General features: G+C 51.1%; 9 protein-coding genes across 9 annotated transcripts; 6 read left to right on the top strand and 3 right to left on the bottom strand.

The window, feature by feature from the left end:
* Positions 1-308: 308 nt before the first annotated feature.
* Positions 309-2,144, top strand: PtrM4_151420 (KfrA-N domain containing protein; the record flags this gene model as incomplete). Its single annotated transcript, XM_066110097.1, has 2 exons — positions 309-1,815; positions 1,972-2,144. The coding sequence occupies 2 exons, from the start codon at positions 309-311 to the stop codon at positions 2,142-2,144; spliced, it is 1,680 nt and encodes a 559-aa protein (XP_065960080.1).
* Positions 2,145-2,401: 257 nt separating this feature from the next.
* On the top strand, positions 2,402-4,918 carry PtrM4_151430 (uncharacterized protein; the record flags this gene model as incomplete). The annotated part of the gene is made up of 1 exon (XM_066110098.1): positions 2,402-4,918. The coding sequence occupies one exon, from the start codon at positions 2,402-2,404 to the stop codon at positions 4,916-4,918; it is 2,517 nt and encodes an 838-aa protein (XP_065960081.1).
* A 101-nt stretch (positions 4,919-5,019) lies between these two features.
* PtrM4_151440 (CHROMO domain containing protein) lies at positions 5,020-6,681 on the top strand (the record flags this gene model as incomplete). The annotated part of the gene is made up of 1 exon (XM_066110099.1): positions 5,020-6,681. One exon carries the CDS (start codon positions 5,020-5,022, stop codon positions 6,679-6,681), a length of 1,662 nt encoding a protein of 553 aa, XP_065960082.1.
* A 1,089-nt stretch (positions 6,682-7,770) lies between these two features.
* PtrM4_151450 (uncharacterized protein) lies at positions 7,771-10,516 on the bottom strand (the record flags this gene model as incomplete). Its single annotated transcript, XM_066110100.1, has 3 exons — positions 7,771-8,863; positions 8,923-9,382; positions 9,421-10,516. The coding sequence occupies 3 exons, from the start codon at positions 10,514-10,516 to the stop codon at positions 7,771-7,773; spliced, it is 2,649 nt and encodes an 882-aa protein (XP_065960083.1).
* Positions 10,517-10,611: 95 nt separating this feature from the next.
* On the bottom strand, positions 10,612-11,856 carry PtrM4_151460 (uncharacterized protein; the record flags this gene model as incomplete). Its single annotated transcript, XM_066110101.1, has 1 exon — positions 10,612-11,856. The coding sequence occupies one exon, from the start codon at positions 11,854-11,856 to the stop codon at positions 10,612-10,614; it is 1,245 nt and encodes a 414-aa protein (XP_065960084.1).
* A 96-nt stretch (positions 11,857-11,952) lies between these two features.
* PtrM4_151470 (uncharacterized protein) lies at positions 11,953-13,152 on the bottom strand (the record flags this gene model as incomplete). The annotated part of the gene is made up of 1 exon (XM_066110102.1): positions 11,953-13,152. The coding sequence occupies one exon, from the start codon at positions 13,150-13,152 to the stop codon at positions 11,953-11,955; it is 1,200 nt and encodes a 399-aa protein (XP_065960085.1).
* A 3,956-nt stretch (positions 13,153-17,108) lies between these two features.
* On the top strand, positions 17,109-17,219 carry PtrM4_151480 (uncharacterized protein; the record flags this gene model as incomplete). The annotated part of the gene is made up of 1 exon (XM_066110103.1): positions 17,109-17,219. The coding sequence occupies one exon, from the start codon at positions 17,109-17,111 to the stop codon at positions 17,217-17,219; it is 111 nt and encodes a 36-aa protein (XP_065960086.1).
* Positions 17,220-18,815: 1,596 nt separating this feature from the next.
* On the top strand, positions 18,816-19,321 carry PtrM4_151490 (Tymo-45kd-70kd domain containing protein; the record flags this gene model as incomplete). The annotated part of the gene is made up of 2 exons (XM_001938434.2): positions 18,816-19,141; positions 19,204-19,321. The coding sequence occupies 2 exons, from the start codon at positions 18,816-18,818 to the stop codon at positions 19,319-19,321; spliced, it is 444 nt and encodes a 147-aa protein (XP_001938469.1).
* Positions 19,322-23,771: 4,450 nt separating this feature from the next.
* PtrM4_151500 (RING-finger-containing ubiquitin ligase) lies at positions 23,772-25,506 on the top strand (the record flags this gene model as incomplete). Its single annotated transcript, XM_066110104.1, has 3 exons — positions 23,772-23,975; positions 24,028-25,055; positions 25,104-25,506. The coding sequence occupies 3 exons, from the start codon at positions 23,772-23,774 to the stop codon at positions 25,504-25,506; spliced, it is 1,635 nt and encodes a 544-aa protein (XP_065960087.1).
* Positions 25,507-25,881: the final 375 nt, after the last annotated feature.

Genomic DNA, 25,881 nt, shown 5'->3' on the forward strand with positions numbered 1-25,881 from the left:
AAGTTCGGGCTCACAACGTAGATAGCTCGATAGCTTGTATCTTGTCAAATCCAATCTTTCTTGATCGATCCCTCACATTATACAAGCTCCCTTTCAAGACGGGCCCTGGAAGCTCGTTCGCGAATTGTATTTTCTTGTCGCTGCGAGCGACACGCCAACGACAGAAACACTTACGCGACGAGGATCGCATTGACTATACGTACCGCCGCAGAAGAGCCGCCGTAGTAAAGACACCTGATTGCCCAGCTGCATAGCTGTACCCACCTGCCAGAAAAGATCCGCCGCCGCTTCTAGCGCTGCCGCCGATGATGGCCCGACTAAACGAGACGAGCAAGGATGCCCACGACCAGGGTGCTCAGAACGACACACAAACCATTCCAGCAGAGTCGCACCTTGAGTACGGCGACTTTGAGAATGACGACGACCTCACCGAAGCGGAGAAGGCGACTATTAGACAGAAGCTCGCCACCCGCAAGAGACAGGTCACTTTTGGCCGTGGAGACGGCCAAGGCAACAGCGAGGACGAGGGCAATGACGTCAACGCCGCTGAACGCCGACGACAGTCTTGTAGACAGTCTCTTAAGAAAGCCGTTAAGCCAGCGGATAAGACTTCTATAGAACTAGGCTACGACGACGACACGGATGACATGTATCTACGTTTTTATGGCATCCACGACAACGATGAGCGCGAGATCCTCGCGGACATGAGGAACGTTGACGACTTCACCGCTTGCATCGCTGAACATGCTGAGAGTGTCTTTGGACACCTAGCAGATTTGCTTAGTCAGATAGCTGAACAAGCCGAACAGCTAGACCAAGCACATAATGAAGCCCGTGTACAACAAGAAGCAGCTGACGCCCGCGTGGAGCGCGCCCAGACGCAAGCTCGCGCTGCCGCCGCAGACGAGCTTGCCCAAGTCACCCAGAAATGCAACCGCATGATCACTACTAAGAACAGCTACGCTTCACGGCTAGCAGTGCTCGAAGACGAGCTTGCAGCCTCGCGCGAGTCAAACGTGAAGCTCTACTCCCAGATTAGCGACCTCTACAACGAGAGGAGTGTCCTGCAACAGCACGCGGGCGTCCCGACGAATGGAAATTTATATGACACGCGCCCAGCTCAGTTCCAGTCGTCCCCTCCTCCAATGACTGCGAACCCGTTCATTGGCACTGGCACTCACGACTTGATGCTGCCTCCCCCTATGGCACATCATCAGAAAAACCGACCCCTAGCTCGGTCTGCTGTATCGGACAACCTCACTGCAACGGGTGCAAAGCTGAAGGATATTGACATCTTTCGCGGAGACAGCACCGACAAAGAGGACTACAAGTATTGGCGCCGCAGCGCCAGGAACTTCTTAAACAAAACTACTATCCACACAACTGTTCAAGATCAGCTCGACTACCTGATTGACCACTTGCGAGGACCAGCCGCTGCACAGGTGGAATATAGAGCAGCACCCGGAGCTCGTAACGCCTACGTGACAGCGGAAGAAGTCCTCACGGAACTTGATCGCATCTTTGACACGGTCGACAAGGTCACCGAAGCCAGCGCAGCGCTACACGACAGCGGCTCTGGAGGATTAAAGCAACGCGACAATGAATCGTTTAACACCTGGGTAGCCCGCTTTACCTCTACAGTCGCACCATTGAACCTGGGCGACAACGAAATGATCCAGCACGCGATCCGACTCATGAAGTTTGGTCGTAACGCAGGTTTACAATTCCGCCATGGTGATACTTGGGAAGCGTTTGCCCAGAATTGCCGCACTCAGCAACAGCTCTCACGTCTCACCCAGAGCAGCGGAAATAATGGTACCCGAACCGGCCGCAACACGTCTAACGCTGGTGGTGGAGGTAATGGCAACGGCAACAGCAATAGCAGCGGCTCCACAACGCGTAACAACTACGGTCGCACGCGCGCGCAACTCAACGCGTTGAGTAAGCAAGGCGAGTGCTTTAAATGCGGAGGCACGGCAAATGTCAGCGGCAAGAAACATCGTCCGACCGACGCAGACGTCCCAGCAGCCTGCAAGTCTGGCTCTATCGTGCCAGCTAGCCGCGTCCCTGCCCTCAAAGCTACATTCACCAACGCCGCCCTCCAGGCCACAGTCGTCGATGCCACCGACGAGTCGGAAAACTAGCCGTCCCCGGCGAAAGACGCCCCCGGGGACCGCACCAAAATGGTCCACAGATACAGTTACAGTCACAGTCAAAGCCACAACTACCAGTCCAACCCTTGTTAGCGATACCCCCTATTGTTTCACCGACCCTTGATACCCAAACTACCCCGCTCACCGGAGCTACACCTAGCACTTTACGCGTTTGTTTACAAGAATTGGAGGACTGGACGCCTCCCCAGGCTATAGAGGACAGACACGTTGTCTTGAGCGCGAACACTATGGTCAAAGGCAAGCAGCTTGTCCAAGGCCAGCAGTTCGTTTTCAAGTGCAAGGTCGCCACTTCGAATAGCTATATTGATACGGAAGCTTTGACTGACTCTGGTGCTACTGGAAACTGTATCTCCACACTATTTGCGCAACGACATAACCTGCCGACGTTTCGGCTTAAACAACCTTTGCAACTACGACTTGGCGACGGCAATTTCGCCATGGCGCCTATCACACACGGCGTCCTAGCCCCCATCTCCCACGCTGAACACGTTAGCGAGGAACTCTTCTACAGTGTACCTATGACGACTTACGACTTTATTTTCGGCACTTCATGGCTAGAAGAGCATAATCCACACATCGACTGGAGGGAAAAAACTATGCGTTTCAACAGCGAGCATTGCTACGCCAACTGCCTACACAAAGGCGAGCAAGTCACTGTTCGCAGCAGTCGACACCGACGGGCCGCAGCAAAAGCCAAAGAACGGAACCCGACCTACGCGAACATGGACATACACCATGTGTCAGGTGAGGCCGCTGCCGCACTGGCATCACGACCAGAGAACGGTGCTATCTGGCTGTACCCACATGATTTTGAACAACTCGACAAAGATGACAGCGATGACGCCGACGAGAGAGCCCAGGCTAGCCGCGTCTTCGCCTCACTATTTGCCATGGACATGAACGCCCTATCTCAGGAAGACATTGATAAGTTCCACCAGAAGCTGAACTCGCCCGCTAAAACTCGCGACGAGGTCCTAGACAAGTTGCCCGAATGGCTCCACGATCTCGCCCACCGATTTAATCCTGATCCCGCCACGACAGACTTGCCCGCTCGACGAGGCGCGGTCGACCACAGCATTGACATTATCCCCGGATCAAAACACCCAAACGCTAAGATGTACGGCATAAGTAAGGACGAAGGCCTTGCCGTTAAAGCTTATGTTGAGGACATGAGAGGACGCGGTGAGATCCGTGAAAGCAAGTCAGACTTCGCTTCGCCTGTGCTCGTCGTCCGCAAATCTGGAGGTGGACTCCGCATTTGCGTGGACTATAGAGCGCTCAATGCCGTCACTATCAAGAACAGGAACGCTCCTCCGATGATTAAAGAAACGCTCGCGCGGCTAGCTAACGTCGCCTACTTCACCGTGGTCGACGTCATCGCCGCCTTTAACAAAATCCGCATCAAGGAAGGCGACGAACATAAGACTGCCTTCCTAACACGGTATGGCCTATTCGAATACTTAGTGATGCCTTTCGGACTCTGCAACGCACCAGGTACCTTTCAGGCCTACATTAACGAGGTTTTACGCGATTACCTTGACGAGTTCTGCTCTGCATACCTCGACGACGTCCTAATCTACAGCGCGTCTTTGGCAGAGCATAAGGTTCATGTCCGCAAGGTTATCGAGAGTCTAGGTGAGGCCGGACTTCATCTAGACATTGACAAGTCCGAGTTTGCCGTCCAAGAGGTGAGATACCTGGGCCTCATTCTTACAACTGAAGGCATCAAAATGGACCCCGCCAAGGTTAAGTCAGTGCTCGACTGGGGCACCCCAACAACATTGAAAGAGTTGCAAGCATTCCTAGGTTTCGCAAATTTCTACCGAAGGTTTATTGTTGCCTTCTCTTATATCGCGCGGCCGCTCACGGATCTTACCCGCGGGACAAACGGCGACGTCAAGCTGAACTTTCCTATCGCCCAAGGATCTGCTGCCCACGACGCATTCGAAAAGCTTAAGAAAGCATTTACCATCGCCCCGGTCCTCGCGCACTTCAACCCCGCGCTTGAGACCTGGGTCGAAACAGACTCCTCCGACACCGTCACAGCAGCCGTGCTGTCCCAAGTCCAGACTGACGGAGTGCTAAAACCAGTCGCTTTTATCTCCACAAAGATGTCACCAGCTGAGTGCAACTATGCCATCTACGACAAGGAGCTTATGGCCATCGTCCGCGCCTTTGAGGAATGGAGACCAGAGCTGGCCGGCACCTCGGACCCGGTGAAGGTCATCTCAGACCATGCCACCTTACAGACCTTTATGGTCAACAAAGCACTCAACAGGCGTCAAGCAAGATGGGCTGAGTTTCTGAGCGAATTCAACTTTAAGATCACTTACCGACCAGGCAGACTAGGCAGCAAACCCGACGCCTTGACGAGACGCCCCGGCGACACACCCACGAACCCAAACGATCCACGGATCATACATCAGACCCAGACGATCCTCGGCCCCGACCGCGTCGACGACGTCATCAAACGAGACACGCACACACACAACGACGCCCGACAAGCAATTCAACTCGCGGCGCTGTTATTCGAATACGCGGAGGAGGTACAAACGCTAGCAGGCATGCTATATCTAATGAGCGAGGAGGCGTATGGCGTCGATGATTTGGTGGATGACGACTCAACCCCAGACGTAGCCTTGGACAGCCAGCCTAAGGGGGAGACAATTGAGATCCCTCACGCTGCTGCGCCAGCTTCCCTGGCACGGGTGCCGGGGAGAACGCGCCTGACGATGGACTTATGACAGCGATCGTAAATGCCTACCGCGTCGATCCCACACTACAAGAAATAATACGAGCAAAGGCAGACGGCGCCCGTCACCTTCCCCACACTGTCGCCATACAAATGAAGCTGAAGCTAGAGCTACAGGACTGCGAAATCCGCAACAGTCTGGTTTACTTCCGCGGCAGACTCTTCATCCCCTACGACGACGATCTTCGCAAAGACATCGTCCGTCGGTTCCACGACACCGCCACGGCGGGCCACGGCGGCAAGCGCTCTACCTACTACCTAGTTAGCCAACAGTACTACTGGCCGCTCATGACAGACACAGTCGCTCAGTATACCCGGAGTTGTGTAGTTTGCCGACGCGCAAAGCCATACAGAGACCGCAAGCAGGGACTGCTGCACCCGCTCCCCGTACCGAAACGATTCTGGACTGACATTTCAGTCGACTTCATCACACCCCTGCCAGACTGTACTAGATTCGGACGCACCTACTCTCATGTCATGGTCGTGATTGACCGGCTAAGCAAGTCGCAACGGTTTATCGCCCTAGACAGCCTTGAAGTTGATGCTGTTGTCCGAGCATTTGTCGATTACGTCTGGAGAGAGGAAGGTTTCCCTACTACAATTGTGTCTGACCGAGGGTCACAGTTCGTCTCTCATTTCTGGAAGGAGCTGTGTCATCGACTGGGTGTTACACCAAAGCTCTCTACAGCTTACCACCCAGAAACAGACGGCCAGACTGAAGTCGCCAACGCCGGACTAAAGTGTTACCTGCGTGCTTACACGAACTATATGCAAAACGACTGGGTAGACTGGCTGCCACTAGCCCAGCTCGCCATCAATAACAGAGAAAACGTGTCCTCTGGCGTCGCACCCGCGCTTGCCACCAAGGGCTACCTACCTCGCATGGGATCGGAACTAGTCACCGAAGACTCGCCCATTACCGACGCCCGTTCACGCGCAGAACAGTTGCTCCGCGAAGACGCCCGAGGCACGGTGAAAAGGATGACCGACGTTATCCGTTTCATGCAAGAAAATCTTCGCTGGTCCCAAAACAAGATGGAACACTACGCCAACCAGCACAGACAGCCCGCTCCAGACTACCGCGTCGGTGACAAAGTCTATATTGATGCCCGCAATATCCCTACGATGCGCCCGAGCCGCGGTCTCAGCGCAAAGAACCTTGGCCCATACAAAGTGCGAGCTTTGCCCAACCGATATGCAGTCGAGCTCGCACTACCAGACTGCTACAAACAAGTCCATCCAGTGTTCCACCCATGGTTACTACACCTGGACGCCGATCAAACAGCTCGCCCAAGTGAGGGCGTCATCGCTGAGAAACACCCTGACGGAGAGCACGACTACTACGTAGACATGGTCGTCGACTGTCGCATAGATAAACGACGCAAGGACACCCTCACAAACAAGAAAGGCATGCTCCAGTATAAGGTTAAGTACACCAACTCCCCAGACTGGAATGCCTCGCCCGCATGGCAAGACTATACAGACCTGTGGGGCGCAGAGGAAGCGGTTGAAGACTTTCACCGTCTCTATCCCGACAAGCCCCCACCTCACGAACTGTATCGAGACCTAGCGTTGTATCTCAACCTAGTCGCCGCATATTCACTTGGTCGCGATGATGTTGAAGTTGTTAGCGTACTAGACAGTTGTGAGCTTGCCCTATCACCTTCGCATTCACTGATGGCACAGCTTGGACCTGGGAAGGTGGCACAACTCAGGACGTCTGTCTCCAAGCAGAAGCAAGGACCCGAAGGATGAGACACAACATAACTGCTCGGCATCAAGCACAGCGTCATAAAATAAAAGACATTCACGGCTTGCAGGTGCAACCGTCTTCTGAAAGGGGGGGTAATGTTACGGATCCATAGACTCGCTCGGCCCATGGCCCCCATATCGATAAGATCCTTATCTTATCGGACTAGCGCCTTGGCGCCCACAGCATAAGTTCGGGCTCACAACGTAGATAGCTCGATAGCTTGTATCTTGTCAAATCCAATCTTTCTTGATCGATCCCTCACAATGCCGGGTGCTTACAGGAGCGCCTAGCGTCTATGGCCGTTCAGGTGTCAGGGAATCAGGGTGATTACCGTGACAGTTAGGTATAACTATAAAACTATATTAAATTATAAAGTTTTTATAGTACTAAGCTTGTAAGAAGCTATAGCTAAATATATACCTATAGAGTAGCGCTTAGGTCTTAGCACCTAGGGCGCCGGCATAGGCTGTGCTAGAATACCAAGGTTCTGGGCACTAAGGCTCTAAACCATGACAGGAGGAATTGCGGGGGGTATAGGGCCGGTCGGAGTTGTCATCGTTGTACGGAGGTGCATTTCAAAAGTCTTTTCCCACCCCCCTGGTCAGCGCACGGAGCAACAACAGGGATAATCGGCCCGATTCCTCCATGACGTGTCCTTTCTCTCTTCTCTCTTCTCTGTCAACGAATCTTGCCCTCTTCTGTGTATGATCTAATCATGCCTGTCTTTGATCTTGCAACTCGTGCTTTAATTATAGCCTACAAGGCTGATATGAAAACAAACTAAGAGATTACTGGGTTAACTAGTGTTAAGAAGCGTACAATCAACTCAATCTACGTGTCAGATTTTTATGGATGGGATCAAGTGTGTATTCTCTGTGTCTGTCTACGGCTCTGTCTGTGGGAGGTGGCCTCGCCTCGGGCTTGGCAGTGCTAAGTCCCGGCGCTAGCCCTGGTTTGGGGGTCTCATGTCCTTCCCCAACCACCATCGGCTCGATCATGGAGCAAAACCTCGCCTCAATCTGACACACCCCCTCAGCTCGGCGCTCCTCGGCAGCCTGAGGTGGAGTGGTCTTTGCGACATTCATACCGGACTATATAACAAGACTTTCCATCTTCTCCAGAATTTCCTCTGGATCTGCTTCCTCTACGTCTCGTTCCTTCACTTCAACCAGTCCGACCTGCGTCAAGAACTGGGGCCAGTTGTTGGCAGGCAGGGTCTTCGTGAAACCATCGGCGAGCATTTCGCCAGACGGTACATACACGACTCTGATAGACTTTCGCTTTGCCTCTTGCCTCAGCCAGTGATTGTGGATGTCCACGTGACGGAGTTTCGTCGTCAGCTGAGAGATCTCCTCGTTGATCAGCCGGATCGTCTGCGTATTATCGCACTGTATCGTAATTGTCTTCTCCGTCAACTCTACCCGAAGCTCCTCTAGCAGCATCCGCACAAACATGGACTCCTTAGCCACTTGCGATAGCGCGAGGAGTTCTGCTTCGGTCGTAGATGTCGTGATGGTATCTTGTTTGTTCGCCCTCCATGCGATCAGTCCTCCAAATAGCTTGATAACGTACCCTTGGGAGCTCTTGCGATCCGCGGTGTTGTCCGCAAAGGATGCATCGCTAGCTACTACCAATTGGTCGTCTCCTCCGAATGATAAGGATAGAAGCTTGGTTGACTCCAGGTACAACAGCACTCGGTCAGCGGCTTCTTGATGTAGTGGACCAGGGTTTGTGAGGAACCGGGCGAGTCGTGATACTGGGAATGCGACATCGGGTCGGGTGTTGACGGCGGCGAAGAGTAACGATCCAATCTTGCGTTGATACAAGTTAATCTCTCCAGGAGTCGCCAAACCCTCACGTGCAACTAGTTCGACTCTAGCCATTGGTGTGTTGTGTCGTTGGTCCTTGTTCGTTGCCAGCCGTGCAATCTTCTCAACATAAGCTTTCTGTGACAGCCAGATCTTTCGCTTCTCTCGGTCCCGTATAACTTCTACTCCTAAAAACCACTGCAAATCCTTTCCTCCGGTCAGGTTGTATCGCTGTTTCAGTTCCTCTTCCACTTTCCGAGCTACTTCCGCGTGCCGTTTCGAAGAGGCAAGGATAATGTCATCAACATAAAAGAAGATGAACACTCCGTCTCGGATCATGCAGCAAGGTTCGTGGGAACTGGCGAGAACCCGATTTCTAGAAGGAAGGCAGTGAAGTGTCTTTGCCAGAGCAATGGCGAGATCCGTAGGCCGTACAGCGCTTTGTTTAGTTGCAGTATTGTTCCCTGCTTCCTGTATCCTGGGGGCATCCGCATGTACACTGTTCGATCAATATCTGCGTTGACGAAGGCGTTCGATACGTCGTATTGCTTCAGCTCTAGGTCAAACCGGGCCGCAATCGACACTAGCATCCGAAACGATCTTCCGGCCAGTGTAGCAGCGTAGGTTTCTTGTGCGGTGACATTTCGTTGCTGGTCTCCACGCACTACCAATCGCGCCTTACACTTCTGGAATCGATGGTGCTTGTCAAATTTGTAGGTGTATACCCACATTGAGTCCAGTACCTGCTGGTCGGTCTTCCGAGCCGTCTTCGCCGGGACCTCTGACCAGGATCTGGTTTCCTTGTGGCTATGGAGATGTGTAATCTCAGCCTCTTTGAAAAAATAGAACAACTCGTGATCCTCTCGCAGGCCGTTCGCTTGGGAGGCGGTGGCAGCTGGCTGCGATGAGGCTTCTTGCCGTTTCGCATCATACGCTCAAGCTTTGCCTTGTCCAGTCGCTCTCCTGCCAAGTTTTGAACGTTTCCTGCCTTGGTGCCTGCCATAAAGGCGGCTGCCCATGGCTCCTTCAACATCCTGTGTTCCGGATGGAGGATACCACTCGCGAGACCTTGTTTGCCGTAGCTAGTGTCAAGACCTTGTTTCCCGTAGGCAGTCTCTTCGGATTGTAGGCCGTAGCCTCCGGCATCGCATTGTTCGCGTGGAACGCCTGCGGATAGACCATGTTCGCGCTGTGCGCCAGTCTGTACACCATGTTCGCCGTAGCTAGTGTCAAGACCTTGTTTCCCGTAGGCAGTCTCTTCGGATTGTAGGCCGTAGCCTCCGGCATCGCATTGTTCGCGTGGAACGCCTGCGGATAGACCATGTTCGCGCTGTGCGCCAGTCTGTACACCATGTTCGCCGTAGCTAGTGTCAAGACCTTGTTTCCCGTAGGCAGTCTCTTCGGATTGTAGGCCGTAGCCTCCGGCATCGCATTGTTCGCGTGGAACGCCTGCGGATAGACCATGTTCGCGCTGTGCGCCAGTCTGTACACCATGTTCGCCGTAGCTAGTGTCAAGACCTTGTTTCCCGTAGGCAGTCTCTTCGGATTGTAGGCCGTAGCCTCCGGTATCATCGTCCCTGAAGGGGTGTTCCACATTAGTTAGCATTTGAGCAAGCAGTGCTGCCGGTGGGGGCGTATGTGGTGGCGTCGGATAAGGTACTACCTTCCTTCCCGCCTCATCATACTCGAGCCGCCCATTTTCCGGCGCTCTAGCAATGGTCTCATCTTCGTAGAAAGTTCCAAGTTCTTCCCGTGTGGGATTTGGTCCAGGGGGCAGTTCAATAGTTCGAATCCATGCTGCTATCTCCTCTGTAGTGCTATGCATAAGATTGTCCATAACCTCTTTATGCTCTCCACTATATACGACTTCCTCGTCGAATACAACGTCGCGAGTGCTAATGACCTTGCCTATAGATGGTACCCAAATTCGGAATATGTTCGTCGAACGGTAACCAACTAAGTACCCTATCCAGGCTTTCGGGTCAAATCTCTGTAGACGTCCTTTTCCTCGCTTCGTGTCATCCGTCATCGCCACAGTCCGCAACAATCAATTAAGTGGGTCCTAGAAGGTTCAGATTGGATTGATTGATTACCGCTTTAAGCCTAGTAGTTACCTATAGGAGTTTAAGCCCTACCTAGATAGGTAAGTGGGTCTAGGAGAGTGACCGGATTGAATTGATTGTTGCGGAGTCTAGTCATCGCAAATGCCTTACAGCCGTACGCTCGTAAATGCGACAGGTTGGGCTTGCGTGGTGATGTAACAACTCCATTCTGGAAAGCGATTGCCGTGAAGAACATCTCGTATGGAGATCTCCAGCGGTTCTGATATTTCGGCGTCCTGTTGTGTAGGTAGACGGCGGTCCGGGCGATTTCCGGCCATTGGTCCCACGGCAGATGTGCATCGAGTCGCATTGCTCGACCCTTTTCTTTTACCACACCCCCTGAGCGTTCGGCTCCTCCGTTTTGCGCTTGCGTATCGGGGGCGGAAGGCTCGAGTACTATACCTCTTGTTCTGCACCATCTGGCGACCTCTGGCTTCACGGAAAATATCTCGTTGTCCGTCTCAATAACCTTTACCGTTATACCAAATTGATTCATCATAAAGGTGACGAACATCTTAAGGCTTTTAAGGATGACTCTTGCCGTTCGGTTGTCACTAAGATAGAAATCCCATATGTATCCCGTAACGCGGCAGTTAATAAGCATCTGACTCTTCTCCTTGGTCGTACTTTCTGCTTCGTAGTCGTGAAAGTCGATCGCAACTCGCTCTCCCGGACCTTCTAAAATAGTCCGGGGCGTCCGTCGTATCATTCGCTTCGACTTTGATATCCCACAGGCATCGCATTTCACTGTGGGGACCCCGACGATCTTCACCCCCTCAGATTGGTTCACTAGGTGTTCTAGGGCGTCGGATCCAGGGTAGCCAAGTCTCTTGTGCCAGACTATAGCCTCAGCTCGTTTTCGTACGGCTGTCCTGCGCGTTGGCTGCTGCGTTGAAAACGCTGCTCGCGCCTCAGCGTCATTGAGTTCCAGTATCCATTGTCCGTACTTCTCGTGTAGTACTGCCAGTTCGCTATCGTCGGACCGTCGGAGGATTGTTGGGTCGGATTTGGTGTCCCACCAAAGACCTTGCCGGCGGAGTATCCGGAAGGAGACAAGACTGCAGTGTAGGTCAGGGCAGTAGGCGACGTTCTCGAGGTAGAGGAGACGGTGACCGTCTGCGCTATCTACTCTCAGAGTAACTGAACCGTATGCCTTAATCCACACCCTTGTATTGCCTGCCCAGAGGAAGTCTCCTGTCATAGGCGGTCGAATATTCGTGAATCGTCCGAGGTCGTTGCCGACGTGTATAGTGGTTCCGGAGTCCATTATGTAAGAGCGTTGAAGTGGGTACTTAGATTCCTTTGCCATAAATGATGAGGCACAGATTATAAGGTTGATCTGGCCTATGTTCCGGCCTTCTGGTCACTCGACAGTATCCTCTACCGGAGTGCTCTGTGACTTCTTAATCTGGGGTGTCCCTAATTTAGCTCTCTTGGCTCCCCTTATCTCTTGTTCGAGATCAGTGTCGCTATCAATTCGGTGCTGAGCCATCGTCTTCAGTGTTTCACGTGGCTTCCACCAAACAGGGTCGTTGTGCGGAAACGCGTACCAACAATCCTTTAGTTCGTGCTGTTGGTCGCATACCTTGCATTGTTTCCTATCCTTGCCCGGTCCGGGAGTCTTTCGGCTTTTGCCGCGACCTCGCTTTCCTGGGGCCTTCTCGGCGGCGTCATCTGCGTCTTCGCCGTTCAGTTGAGGTCCACTTGCTACAAAGGCGGCCTTCGGGACCTTGTGTTTGATCGGATGCAACAGTGAGGCGTACTCTCGGAACTGTTTAATCATCATCCGTACAGTGACACGTGGGTCTTTATTTCCACCGGCCATGAACGCGGTAGTCCATTCTGGTGATGGTTTGAGAACTGCTTTGACGAAATCCTCCTTGATAAACTCTTCGTCTTGGCATTCAGGTATGCCAAGGGCCTTGCCTTCCGTGATTGCATGGTCCATCTCAGTTAGCCAGGTCTCCCACTGTGCTAACAACCTCATCGGTTTTTGGGCCGCGAGGTAACGTTCTCTCGCACGTTTGAGTTCCTCCTTCGTGTCAATCCCAACATTTGCGGCTAAGTTTTCAATCCACTGCCGATGGGAAAGACCTGCCTTGCAGCAGTTGTAGAAGAGGTGTTGTGACACAGTCTTCCTTATGTGCTCGGTGAGCTTTCCAAGTCCGGTCCGCTCTTGTTGATATCTCTGGTTAAGTATTTTAAACTCTTCTAGTTGTATTCGGTAATAATCGATATCTTCTTTATAGGACGTCTTCGCGTTCGTCGCGAGGTCCGAGGGTCGTACCGGTACGTAGGCTGGCGCTTCGGCGCTATCGTCGCCGATCGCTTGGCGATATTGGGTAACGTGCAGATTCGTCGCTGCAGTTGATGGCTGATAGCTTCCGATAAGTGGAGCTAGTGGTGGTTGTGGTTCTATTAGAGGGATCCCACGTTGCTTTGGATCTACCTTTTCCCACACTTGGTATGCGGCGCATTCCGCTTGTAGTTGTTGGTACCATTTAGCCCAATTGGTATAATCCGTTAGGATCACTGTTGGATCTCTGTTTGATAGTACAGACATCTTGTCGATGAGTTTTGATGACTCTTCGGTTCGGCGCTTACGTGTTGTAGCGTGGGATCGTCGTATTGACGGTATTTGTAGTATAAAGTAACTTTGATTGACTCTTCTGTACTCGGTACAGGCAGTGAGACTCTTAATTGTCAGATTTTTATGGATGGGATCAAGTGTGTATTCTCTGTGTCTGTCTACGGCTCTGTCTGTGGGAGGTGGCCTCGCCTCGGGCTTGGCAGTGCTAAGTCCCGGCGCTAGCCCTGGTTTGGGGGTCTCATGTCCTTCCCCAACCACCATCGGCTCGATCATGGAGCAAAACCTCGCCTCAATCTGACACTACGCAAGGGCAACTAAGAGAGGCTTTGATCCTGCTCTAAGGCCTATAAAATTAGAGAATAAGCACGTTGAAGATGCGTCACAATCTAGGAGGCCTTTGAGAAGGTTGTAAGCCTTGTGAGAAGAGATCGGTATAGCTAAGAGAAAACCTGTGCTGATATTGCTGGTGATCTTAGTTAAGATGGCCTGGATATCTTAGCCTCCACGGTGTGAAGAGTACTCAGAAAAGCAGAATACAAGAAGACAAAGCCAACAAGGAAACCTAGGTTAACGAAACAGATAAGGAAGGAGAGGCTAGCGTGGTGCCTTAAGCACAAAGATTAGACTCTTGAGGATTAGAAGAATGTTATTTAGACAGATAAGACTGCTGTTGTACTTCTTTATCGACGTAGAGGGTATAAACTTTAGAGGAGGGTCGATGAGGCTGTTGTTAAGAGTTGTATCCGTAAGAGATGGAAAGGTTACTCTAAGTTTATGTTCTAGGGTTGTTTTACGTACGAGAAGAAAGGACCTTATTATTGCTAGAGGCCTGAAACAAAGCAAGAGAAGGAAGAGGCTGCAAGAAAGATTAATAAATTAAATGCTGAGTTGGAGCATCTAATAAGAGAGAACTGGGAGCTTAAAACAGGCATGCGGCGGCTTAATCTCCGTACAAAGCCTGGCAAGAAACCTAAGTGGAGATAGAATCAAAAGAATAGCAAATTATCACGAGGCAAGGGCTCAGGCATAGACTAGTGGCGGTACCAGTCAATTATTATGCGGCCAAAGTTGATTCCTTTTGCAAAGGAGTGCATGAAAGAGAGGCCTAGTACTGTAATTTAAGAGGATAAAGCACCTGCTCACAGCTATTACGTTTAAAGCTAGGTGTACAGTCAAGAGCACGTAGCACAGTTGCTTTAGTGCGGCAATTCACCTAACTTAAATGCTATTGAGCCTTGCTAGTTTTAGATGAAGAGATTCACAACAAAGAAAGGAGCTCCTAAGAGTAGAGCTCAGGCTATTCGTGCGTGGGAACAGTGCTGGGATGAGCTGCCTCAAGAGAAGATACAGGCCTGGATTGAGCGTATTCTAATCCATATCAAACAGATCATTGACTTAGAGGGAGGAAATGAGTACAAGGAGGGCAGAAATGTACGTAGGACTGATTGAAATCAATTGTATCGGGCCGAATCACCCCTGTACTTGCTCCGTGCGCTGACCAGGGGGTGGGAAAAGACTTTTGAAATGCACCTCCGTAAGTGTTGGTGAATATTGTGATTAGGTTTTTACTTTACGTGAGGCCGATCATATCAGCGCTATTGCAAAAGCCTCAGAATTCCCCGAGCTCTCGGAAGGTGACGCGTTAACCTGGATCTAAGCCTCCTCAAATTCGCTTCGTGTTGATCTGTGACTGTAGAAGGCGGTAGAAAAAAGCCGTAAAAGGCCGTAAAAGGCCGTAAAGGATGACTGGAAAACAGCCGACAGAGTCTCTTATCAGGCATACTAATGTATAAATATCCTTCAGAACTTCAGAGAATTCCTTCTGGACTCGTTACTCCAGTTACCTACCCGCCGCTTTGCCGAACATCTACAAAGTACTGCTCTCTACCCGCTATAATGTAAGCCTATAATTCTTAGGAAGTTTATACGACCTCCCACACTAAGCAATTCACTAGGCGTCTCCCATCTACCGCCCTTGTTCTCGTCGCCCCCCTCTTGGCCCTCGCCAAAGACTGTGCCGTCTACTACGACCACCTGCTCCCTGAGAATACTAAAGAAAATTCTAACACCAATGCCGACCGCGACTGGAATATTATCCAGTGGTGTGTCGACAACCATGGTACAAATGGAAAAACAGACACCGGCGTGGTAAACGGGCAGAAACCGAACGTGTGCACTATCTGTCGGGCCCTAGATGATAATATAGGCGACACTGTTCTAGATATTCAAGACAAAAGGAGTGGCGTCTGGGTGCATTATACTGTCGCATGTGGAGACTTTCCAACAGGGTCGTGCCACTCGTCATAGGTGGATGGATAGTAAGAACAGCACGGGAGATATTCACAAGGGACGATAGTAGCGAGCATTCCACGGAATCAATGTATCCTACTACTATAACACTAAGAATCTTCTCATAACTGCCTAGCGCTCCGATAGTATTGGGAGCGTCGTCTTCATTCATGTTTGTAGACTTATAATTTAGCGTGCTAACACTTCGTACGACAAATTTAAGTTCAAGGATGCTTCGCGAGGGTAACTCGGAGGCGCTTGTTCTGCATTACTTACAGGAGATAGATTACATTCCTCTGCTGTAAGTATCCTTGCATCATCTGTTTTGAACCATATGGAGCAGCTGTAGGCGATTGCTGACTGCACAACTGCCGCGTATATAGGCTATAAAGGGGCTGTCGCTAGTCTATAATAGGAGGCTGACAGTTGCATGACGTGGCAATCACCGCCCCGGATCAGCTGCGCAACCCTCACGAAACTGTCGTGGGTGCTATGTATTCCTGCCTTTGTCTCTGGGCGTCACTCCGGGGATCGTCCCATACTGCTGTACTATTCTCTACCTACGAGCCCACTGACTAGGTTTGCCATGATTCTCAAAAGACGTAGTAGAGGTAATTCAGTTTACGGGCTGTCTGCCGATCACTAAGCCTACTAACCATGTTGCACATGGTTACCTCACTCACCCTCAAGAAGTGCCGAGCCGGCTACCTAGGAAATTGACCCTTGCGACGGTCGTCGATCAGCTTACCCACGCGAATGACAGTGCCCAAAACAAGCATATTAGGGCGAGTCCATCTCCGCCGACTCAACTTCTAAGGCACACTAGAGGGGTGAGAACGGTGGGCACTCGGTTTGTCATATGATCACGTGATATACACCTGGGCACGACCATAGGAGTATATACCGTACTCTGCCTGCGATTGCTAGTTCGGTAGACTTACATAAAAACATTGAAATTCACTCCAATATAATGCACGGTTGATGGGGGAGGGCACTGTGCAGCGCGGGAGTCTCGGAAGGTTGAACGATCGAATAAGCTGGATGAGCTTTGTCTTGGGACTTCATTGCAATATGGCGGGCACTGTTGAGTGAGCGGTGCTGTCGCGTCAGCATGTCTTACAGTCATTTCGGGCAGGCCACATCTCAGGAGAGGGGTTCGCGAGAAGTTGCCCTCTGCAGCTACTCGGGATTGGAATATTTCACATAGAACTCTCTCCAACAAGAGGTAGACAGCACACATAATAATCGGTTCGGATCATCTTATACAACTTAACTCTGAGGCCAACTTTCAACGTACTCGATTAATTTAATAGAGAGAAAAGGCAGGAACAGAGCATCCCTACGATGACTGGGTCAAGGCACAGTCATGAGGGTGTTTGCGATACGATGCGCGTCAGCACAACCGATGATCAACAACTGAAGGGGAATCCAGAAGCAGCCGAGAAGACCGAAAAACCCCGCATTCTTGTAGATCGCCGCATGTGTCCAGACCGACTACCCTCCGGACATAAATGCCCGTCTCCCTCCTCAAGATGGGGAGGGAAGTGTCTACCTAACAACCGTTTCTCACCAATCTCACTCTCTATTGGAATACTCTGCTATTTCTATTCACTCGCTTATACCACCATCTACACGACACAATGAAGTTCTTCCTCGCCGTATTGCTACTTGGCGCGAGCCTTGTCGCCGCCTCTCCAGTGCCCTGCGATAATGGTCAATGCTGCGATACTCCAGAGTGCGTACAGCTATAAAATGCCCCACTTTAGGTATAATATGTTTGCCCCTACTCAGCAGGTCGAGGTTAACTTGTCTCTCAGTTGTCCCAAGTACCCCGAACCGAAACAGCTTCTCCATCTACCTGACCGATCTTTCCTATACACCGCGACATCCTATTCCGCCGCCTATGTCGTTGTCTCTCCACTGCTTCAGCGAAGGGAAGTAATGTATTATCTTCGGCAGCACCATGCGAATGTAATGAAGGGTGGGGGAAGGGGGCAAGCAAGTTGCAGGCGCTGTAGAAATCTTTCGCGGTTTGGTTGTTTCGGCACTATAGCAAATTTACGACTCCTTCACATGCGCATGTGCGTAACACGCTGACTTAACTGAATCTGGTTCTATCTTTGTCTTTATCAAGAATGCACAAAATGCACAACTTAAGAAAGGACTGAATTACTTTGCTTTCTCTAATGCGTGCTGGGCATACGCACTGAAGCCTGCGCACCCAACTTTGAATAACAAAATACAGATCAATTTGCAATCGTGGAGAACATGAGACCTCGCAATCCGTACCGCCTGCGCAGTACTTTCCCTTGCGCCCCTAAGTCCTGTCACGGTACCGAACACACGGCAGCCTGGCATCGTATCCACTACAACTAGAGTTTTACCTTAACACAGTTCCCTTGGGGAAAAGGAATAGCCTACATGCTCGTTTTGAGATTAGTTCGGGCTGGAATAGACGCAGCAGTAGTAACCCCAAGTTCTACGCACAGGCGACTTTAAGCGATCACAGCGACGCCTCGACTTCGCCATCACAACGTTACCTTCACCCTAGGCATGAGTGGTGGATCTTATGGCATCAATAATTAGAGAGTATGTGCTGCTCATCAGGTGACCTAACAGTAGTGGTGTTGAGGCGCTACTATGCTAATGTCGGTAGATCATGCGACGGATATCGCGACTATCATTTAGTATACAAACCAGCACGGTGCGCGACGGTACCTACAGGTACAAGAGGTATGACGTCGCATGTGCACATTGGCTTGAGTGCGAGGCATGCCTGTAGCTCTTTGCGTGCCTGTCTACCTGCGTGCTGTATAGTTTGTCATGCATAACAGGCGCAATTTGCATCTGCGTGATATCACATGCCTGACTTGAGTAGTCGCCAACAGCTCATATTGCCACGGACTACTACTTACTGCAGTCGAGAAATGTTTTCAAAATAGACCTGTACTTACGGCATGTTATTGTTTCTCCGCCAAAAGGATGGAAGCCCCGGTCATGGTGTGGATCAATACCGGCCGCCTTCGGTTCGCTCCCCTTAGTTGCTGGCTATCATTGGTCAGATCAGGGTTAGTGTTGGATGTTTCCCGTACAATTCACTCGGTCAGGCCACGCTAGTCGCGACGGAGCAATGCTGGCACGAGAGCATGACCGCACTCTATGGCCACACCGAACACTCTGGTCGGGTAAATGATGCCGAGATGGAACCGGCCATGTACGAAGAGGTTATATAAGTACAACGACAACGTCCTCTCCTCATCACCACGCATCCTCAGTCGCTTCCACAACCAACGCCTCTTTACATTCGCTTTATAACCCAAGGCTATTCATTAATACCAACAACAAACATGCGTTTCATCACTCTCGCTGCCCTCTTCGGTGCTGCTGCCATGGCACAACCCGCGCGGGAGGACCCCACTGAGAAGCTCTTCATCAGCAACTACGCCATCTCCACAACCCCCAACGCCTTCCCCACCATGTCCTTCCGCATAAGCGCGAAGAACGCCACACATCTGGTGTGCGCAACCGGCAAATACCAGTACCAGGATCTGATGATGAACTCGTTTGAATGCCCCTTCCCCGATGGCAGCAGCAAGTACCGCTTCAACGTCGCAAGGTCCAACACCGAGCGCAGCGGTTATAAATTCAGCTTGGCCCACGAACTCGCACCAGGGTAAGTTATTGTCTCAAGAGCATAAAGGTCGATTGAATTATGTGCTGACCATGTATTTGTAGTTTCGGTGTTTCGGCTATTAATGTTACGATTCCTACCGTCTGCGCGGCTGCTAGGCCGGGGTACGTCACATGCGTTCAGAATGGACCTTATGTCGGCAAGATGACAACGTTGGGTTAGGGAGCTGTTCGTCTTGTACATAACCTGGATAGTCTTCAAGATCAGATAGTTCTAATTATAATATATAATTCAGCCTTGAGAAAACGTCGTGTTTGGTGGACCCATGTGACAGATCATACGTTGGAAGATCCCGCTTTCATTATCCCGAGGCCATTCGGCCCTTCTCCGCATGGGCCTTGGCGTGGTCGCTGCGGAACGAACCACGAGATGACAAAAGATTGGGAACGGGAGCTGGATGCGATCTCCGTGCCCAATCCGTCCGGTCCTGGAGCCTCCATTCGCAAACACATGTTACATGTTGCACATTAGCTCTTTCGGGTATGTCGAAATCGTCGGTTCTACTGCTCCAATTGGGAAAATCTGGGGATGGAGATTCCCATTTATCGTAGATCATGAGCGTACATAAAACAAGCAACAACTAAGCTCGCTCTCTTTCCGTCTCCTGGCGCCAATCTCAGCTGCTGTTTATGCTACAGTGCGCTTCGACATGGCTAGCCAGCGACAACCTTCTCTATCGCGACTCCTCTTCTAGATGACGGTGCTCGAGTCTCCATGGCTTGTTTCGACAGCAGTAATAATAGGGTCGGGCTCAGCAGCCGCTACGGTCGTTCGTGGACCCTCTAATCGGTACAGTTAGTCCACGTGCTGGTTCTGTTATTGCAGGCGGACACTTGTTCCGGGTCTTTGATAAATTTGTAGCTACTAGCGAAGTGCTTCTCTTGAGGCGTGCTGCTAGAACTAGTTTGGGTCAAACGTTAATTATGCACAAGGGTCTTGTAGAAATTCGTAAAAGATCTTTGGTATAAAGATAATGTAATTAGGAGAAAGAGCTAATAAGAAGCTCGACCAAGAATATATGTGTATTAAGATTGTAGAAGCTACCTAATAGGTAGCCTGTGCGAGTACATCTATACCCGAGATTGACATTGAGGTGAGCTTTGTTGCGACATGAGGTAAAGAGCTCTAGCCTATCTACTTAGGGGGTTGCGCTCTAGCAAACCCGCACTTGATAAACGCTGTTAGCACTAGAAGCGGAGCAACTCGATTCAAGTGGGGTACATACGCAGTAGTACTTGTCCTCAGGATGCGCCGAAAGGAACGAGCACCAGTTTGATGGCGGCCCAAATTTCATTGCAGGATCTTGGTCAGTGGGAGTACACTTTAGAGCTATTAGTACGATGGAACATTCCTAGACTAGTATGCTCTCATGCGGCGAAGCGTTAGCATATAAAAGGAATATACGTACCTTCCATAGAAAAACCCCTGGATGCTCAATTTTGCCACAACCACTTTAAGCAGTGGCTATATTGTGACAATCTGCGGCAGTTGCGACGACAGCAAGGCTCGATATGATTGCGATTGAGGGAATCTTCATGGTGTAGATGAGAGGGAAATGTGTCTCTTAGTAAGATGATGCTAGGATGAGAGTGCTAAGGTACTTAGGGGTAGAAAGGAGTCTGTACGTGTATATTTATACCTCTGCGCGCTTTCTTCAAGTCTGTTCACACACTACTAAGTGGGGCTTTTTAGCAGTTCCACAGGATCAATTTGGGCAAAAAGGCGCATCTATGCTAGGTCAGATCCATCATAGGTTGATGGTACTAGCATGCTCACACAATCCGCTTTTGCGGAAACTTCAGTGTGTGTACAGGCTCGGTGCTTACCCCAACATCCAACCATGTTCAGCAAAGCCCAAACAGGGTGCCTGGTGCTGGCACATTCAGTTAGCAATGTGTACATCGTCTTGTTACCTCTAAGCTTTACGGGCTCAGTGCTTATCCTAATACCTAACTACATTTAGCAAGATCTGAAGATCTGAACGTGGTTGCGCGTCCTAGACGGCTGGCTGGTGATTCTCCTCGATTGCAAATTTGCTGCTTCAATGTAAATCGTTTGAAAACTTTTGTACCCGGGTCCCAGCACTTTCAGTCAGCAGTATAACCCCCCTTTCTACCTCTACGCTCCACAGCCCGACCGGTGGCACGGAGATACTCTGATTTGTGGCCCTAATCTGCACAGTCCGCAACAAGCAAGTCAAGCATACTTGATTGTTATCGATAGTGGCAAACAGACCACATCGATATCCGTGCAGAGGACACGTCCCAGAAAATGATCTGATCCCTTATCGATAGGGGCTTGATTGAGGCTTGACTTGCTTGTTGCGGGCTCTGCTAATCTGGGAGCGGAACGGGCCTTGGTGCCTTGTTCAGCGCTCGGTGCTTATCTTGATACCTAACCATGTACAGCAAGATCTGAACATGGTCTTGGGTCCTAGTACGTTCAGTTGGTAATACAACCCCCTTTCTACTTACCTCCAAGTTTCACGGCCAGACTGGTTTCCTAGGGATACTCTGATTAATTAACTTGCTGCGATTTCTGGGCCATGCTGAAGATTGCAAAGTCATCATGTGAGTACTCGATTCCACGAGAAGCACTGCGGGTGTGGTTATGTGATAAAGCCAAGGAAGAGACAAGTCGTCCAGTGCCCCTCTCCCTTTTTTGATTGCGCCGTCAAATGTGCTACTAGATGGACGTTGCGCTTTGGCGTTACGCTTGCGTCTTTCATCACTGCTCTGTACACTTCTCGCCAGTCGATAGCTCGCCGCGCCGGATGATGCGCGGACGCTCTTCACAAAGCCATCGATGTCTGCGTGTGTACCGCCTTGAGCCCGTTCTTTCCGATTTGCTGCACGGCCGGCGTGCAAGAAGTCCTCCTCGGTGAAGATGGAAAGGAGTGTTGATGAATGCGGGAGTAGGGTTTTGTGAAGATCAAATGGTACAAAGGTGACGATGTCCGGTACGTACGTACCCCACAGCGTCTGCAGCAATCAGCACTCCACAATCCTGTCAGTAGTCAAGGGTGAACTTACATAGTCGCCATCTCAGTACGGCTTAGAATCGCTCGACTCCCACACAGGACATTCGGCCCATTTTGTCAGTTGCAGTCTGGTACAAGTTCCGAATACAGCATTGCTCTTCAGTGTTGACATTACTGCTTGTAGCTAGGATGCATCACCTTCGTGTCCGATTAGTATATCTTGCTTACTATCTTATCCTCGCACTTCTGCCGTCCTTGCGCGACGATGTTCTCAAATGATTTGTCATGAGGCTTTCGTTCATCGGTTAGACGCTAGTTTCGTCCCTGGTCTTGGCACATCGGTCGGTGCGAACAACGATGCCGGGTCTGCGCTTTTCAATCTAGGCAACGAACCGTCTTTCGCGATATCGTTTGTCTAATTACAACTACGTTGCTAGTATGCACTGGAAGACGGTCAATCAGACACAGGTTATCGCCAACGCCTTTTACACTGACGCTCGTAATGGTTACCCAGGAAACATCGACGGCGGTGCGCTGCATAACTGGCTGGTGTTTAATTTGTTTCCCGTGCCTGGACAACCGCTTTACCTTCTTTCTACTCCCTGGTTCTCGTGGTTGAAGATTTCGCTGTTTGGCGGAACTGCCGTGGAGACATGGTTGACTATTCGGGCCCGGAATCTGTCATAACACGTGACATTATCCGCAAAAGGTGACTTGGAACGGGCAGGAACTCGAGCGCGCATGGTTGAAGCATGGTACAGGGAGGCGAGCTGGTGTTTTACATGGGCGAAAAGCCGAAGAGGTGGGATGTTGGTAAGCGGCCGTGGTGCCGTCTTGTACTCTCATGCCGGTTTGCCTCATGCGTTTGTTTGCCTGACAATCGACTGATGATACAGCATATATCATATATCAGAGTAATCTAATGACGACGTTCACCTAAAGAAGACATTAGTCGCCTTTCCTCCAGTATCCCTACATGTACGCGATGTGATAGGTGGCATTCAACAACGATCAGAGCACCACTCAGCCTTGTGATTACGACTGCGCTGGCGCAAGTTGGGCATATATTTGCACGATGGGCGGACAGCAGCGGAAGGCTGTAGTGTCCGGGGTGTTCACGATCCGAGGCGATTGACAAGTAGCAGCGCATGAAGTGGGGCCAAGCCGCGACACAAGAGGGATTCGATTCGCGTTTCAGTGGCTCAGGCGTCTCTTCAGTGACGATGGAGCACCAAGCACAGGGATACTCGAGCGCATATCGTGTGGCAGCAGGCCAAGGGGGGGGGGGGGGAACAGTGGGCCGCGGGCGTCAGCGGGCATAGCGAACGTCAATCGATATGCTACCGGAGCCCGCAGCAGTCCGCGGCGATTCGTTTAGCTAGTTTTATACCTTTACTTTGCGCCCCCGTCTCTTTGCGCGCGCACAATGGTGTGTGTTCCGAAGACTGTCCTCTCTAATAATATCTCCGCTTTGGCCGGAGTGTACGTATCGTAGTCGTGACAGCTGAGGCGACACCACAGCCCCGACCCCCACCCATTACTCGTCGAGTCCAACCCCCCATGGGGCGTCCAACCTGGTGTGCTGGCCATCCGTAACCACAACTTATTGTTTTTGGTATCGCGCATCTGGACATGCTGCTGCTTGCGCGCCTGCACCGGCAGTTGACCTGCCTCTTGTTTGCGACAGTCGCTGCCGCTGCCGCCTCCATCGCTCCCACCAACACATCAACGGTGCGCGTCAACTTGGGACATGGCACGCTTCCGCTGTCGCATGCCGAAGGCGATGGCGGTAAGATTGCCGACTTGGTACCCTTGACCCAGCAAGCAACCAGATCCGTTAGTTTCACCACCCGTGGCGCATGCGAACATGGACGCTGACACACACTAGGTCGAGGGAAACCTGTACAACACAAACTTCGACAACGTCGCCAACATCTCTTCCAACGAGGTCGCATATATCAGCTGTAACCCGGGTGATTACACGGGCTTCGACGATGCACAGAGAGTCTTCCAGCAGGCTTACACTCAAGCCAATATCTCGGCCATTATCTTGTACAGCACCGTCTCTGACTACTGCAACTATACGCAAGAAAGCTCGCAAACCATAATGGATGATTTCGCCGTCTACTCCATGACAAATGCGCAAGATTCCGCCAAGGTATTGGATGCTATCAGCAATCTACCGACACACATGAAGTATTTCGTCAGAGTCAAAGGCCGCGCAGTTGATACCGGTGGGGATGGAAAGGGCGACCCGTACCAGACGCAGAACCCATTGGGACCCTCGCCATCTACAGCTGTAGCCATGATTATCTTGTACAGCATTACGGGTATTATTACAGCTTTGTTCCTCGTCATCATCATCACCGGTGCCGTACGTGCACATCGACACCCCGAGCGATACGGTCCACGAAACGTGCTGGGACGGCCGCGACAGAGCAGGGCTAGAGGGCTGGGAAGAGCCATACTCGATACCATTCCGATTGTGAAGTTTGGCGAGAAAGAGCCGGAGAAACCTGCGGATGTTGAGTTGGGGCCAGCTGGAGAAGTAACAGATGCGGCGCATGCGAACACCAACACTGGACTACCGATGGGACAAGCAACGACGGGGCAGCAAGAGAACAATACGGCCACGATACCGAACATCACTGTTGGCGGGGCGGAGACGACGGAATCTACGACACGAGCTTTGGCTGAGGAACAGCAGTCTGGCATTGCGCCCGCACAGTCTGCTGCTGCGGCTGCAGGCGCAACAGGAACCGACAACATTTCGTCAGATGACAGCTTAGGCTGCTCCATCTGCACCGAAGACTTTGAGAGGGGCCAGGATCTCCGCGTTCTACCATGCGACCACAAATTCCACCCCGAATGCGTAGACCCATGGCTTCTAAACGTATCAGGAACCTGTCCACTATGGTAAATGATCAATCCCCTTCTAAACTGTATTTAACTAACAACCCCCAGCCGCGTCGACCTCCGACCCGTACAATCCCGCGACTCCTTGGACTCACAAAACATGGATGGCCTCGCTTCACCACTGAACCCCGAAGCCGAAACCTCGCACCGTCGTCGAACGGCATTCCGCGATATCCTGTCTCTGCGCCACCGACCTAATGCTTCGACCGAGGAACGTATTGGCGCGTTACGACGGCTAAGAGAGCAACGCAGGAATAACAGCGGCGATTTGGCGGGCGATGGGAATGCTAGTGTGGAAGACACGAGGAGCAGGAGGATCAGTAATCGTCTAAGTGATGTTTTTGCTGGTCGCACACGCAGGGAGAGGAGGGATGAAAGTCCCACACAGGCACCCGGCGATGGATCGTTGAGACCAGATGCTGGTGCTGGTGCAGGTTCACATACACAATGAGGCGTACACACGTAATTGTGTGATTTGGGTCGTAACTATATGATTTCCAAGTGCATTCTCAAGTCTGTTGTTAGCAAAAAGCTGGCTTCTCGAATATTTCCCAGCTTTTCCCTTGTTTTGCATCATTTCCGTTCTGTTGTTTAGTGTGTAGAATACCCCCTTATGAACAGCATGCATGCGCTAGATTGGTCTTGACGTATTTAGCGTTTATTGGGTTGTGGGCTGTGGGCTGTGGGTGGTACATGTAATAAAGTGAGATTCTATTAGTTACGTTGAAATGGAATTTGCGGATGTGATTGTGTGGATGAAGATATGAAGATCCGCGACAAGCGATGCTCATCTAACGTTATTTACCGAGGCACGTGTCTAAGAAAG

This window comes from Pyrenophora tritici-repentis, chromosome 9 (assembly GCF_003171515.1).
Source record: "Pyrenophora tritici-repentis strain M4 chromosome 9, whole genome shotgun sequence".
NCBI classification, from domain to species: domain Eukaryota; kingdom Fungi; phylum Ascomycota; class Dothideomycetes; order Pleosporales; family Pleosporaceae; genus Pyrenophora; species Pyrenophora tritici-repentis.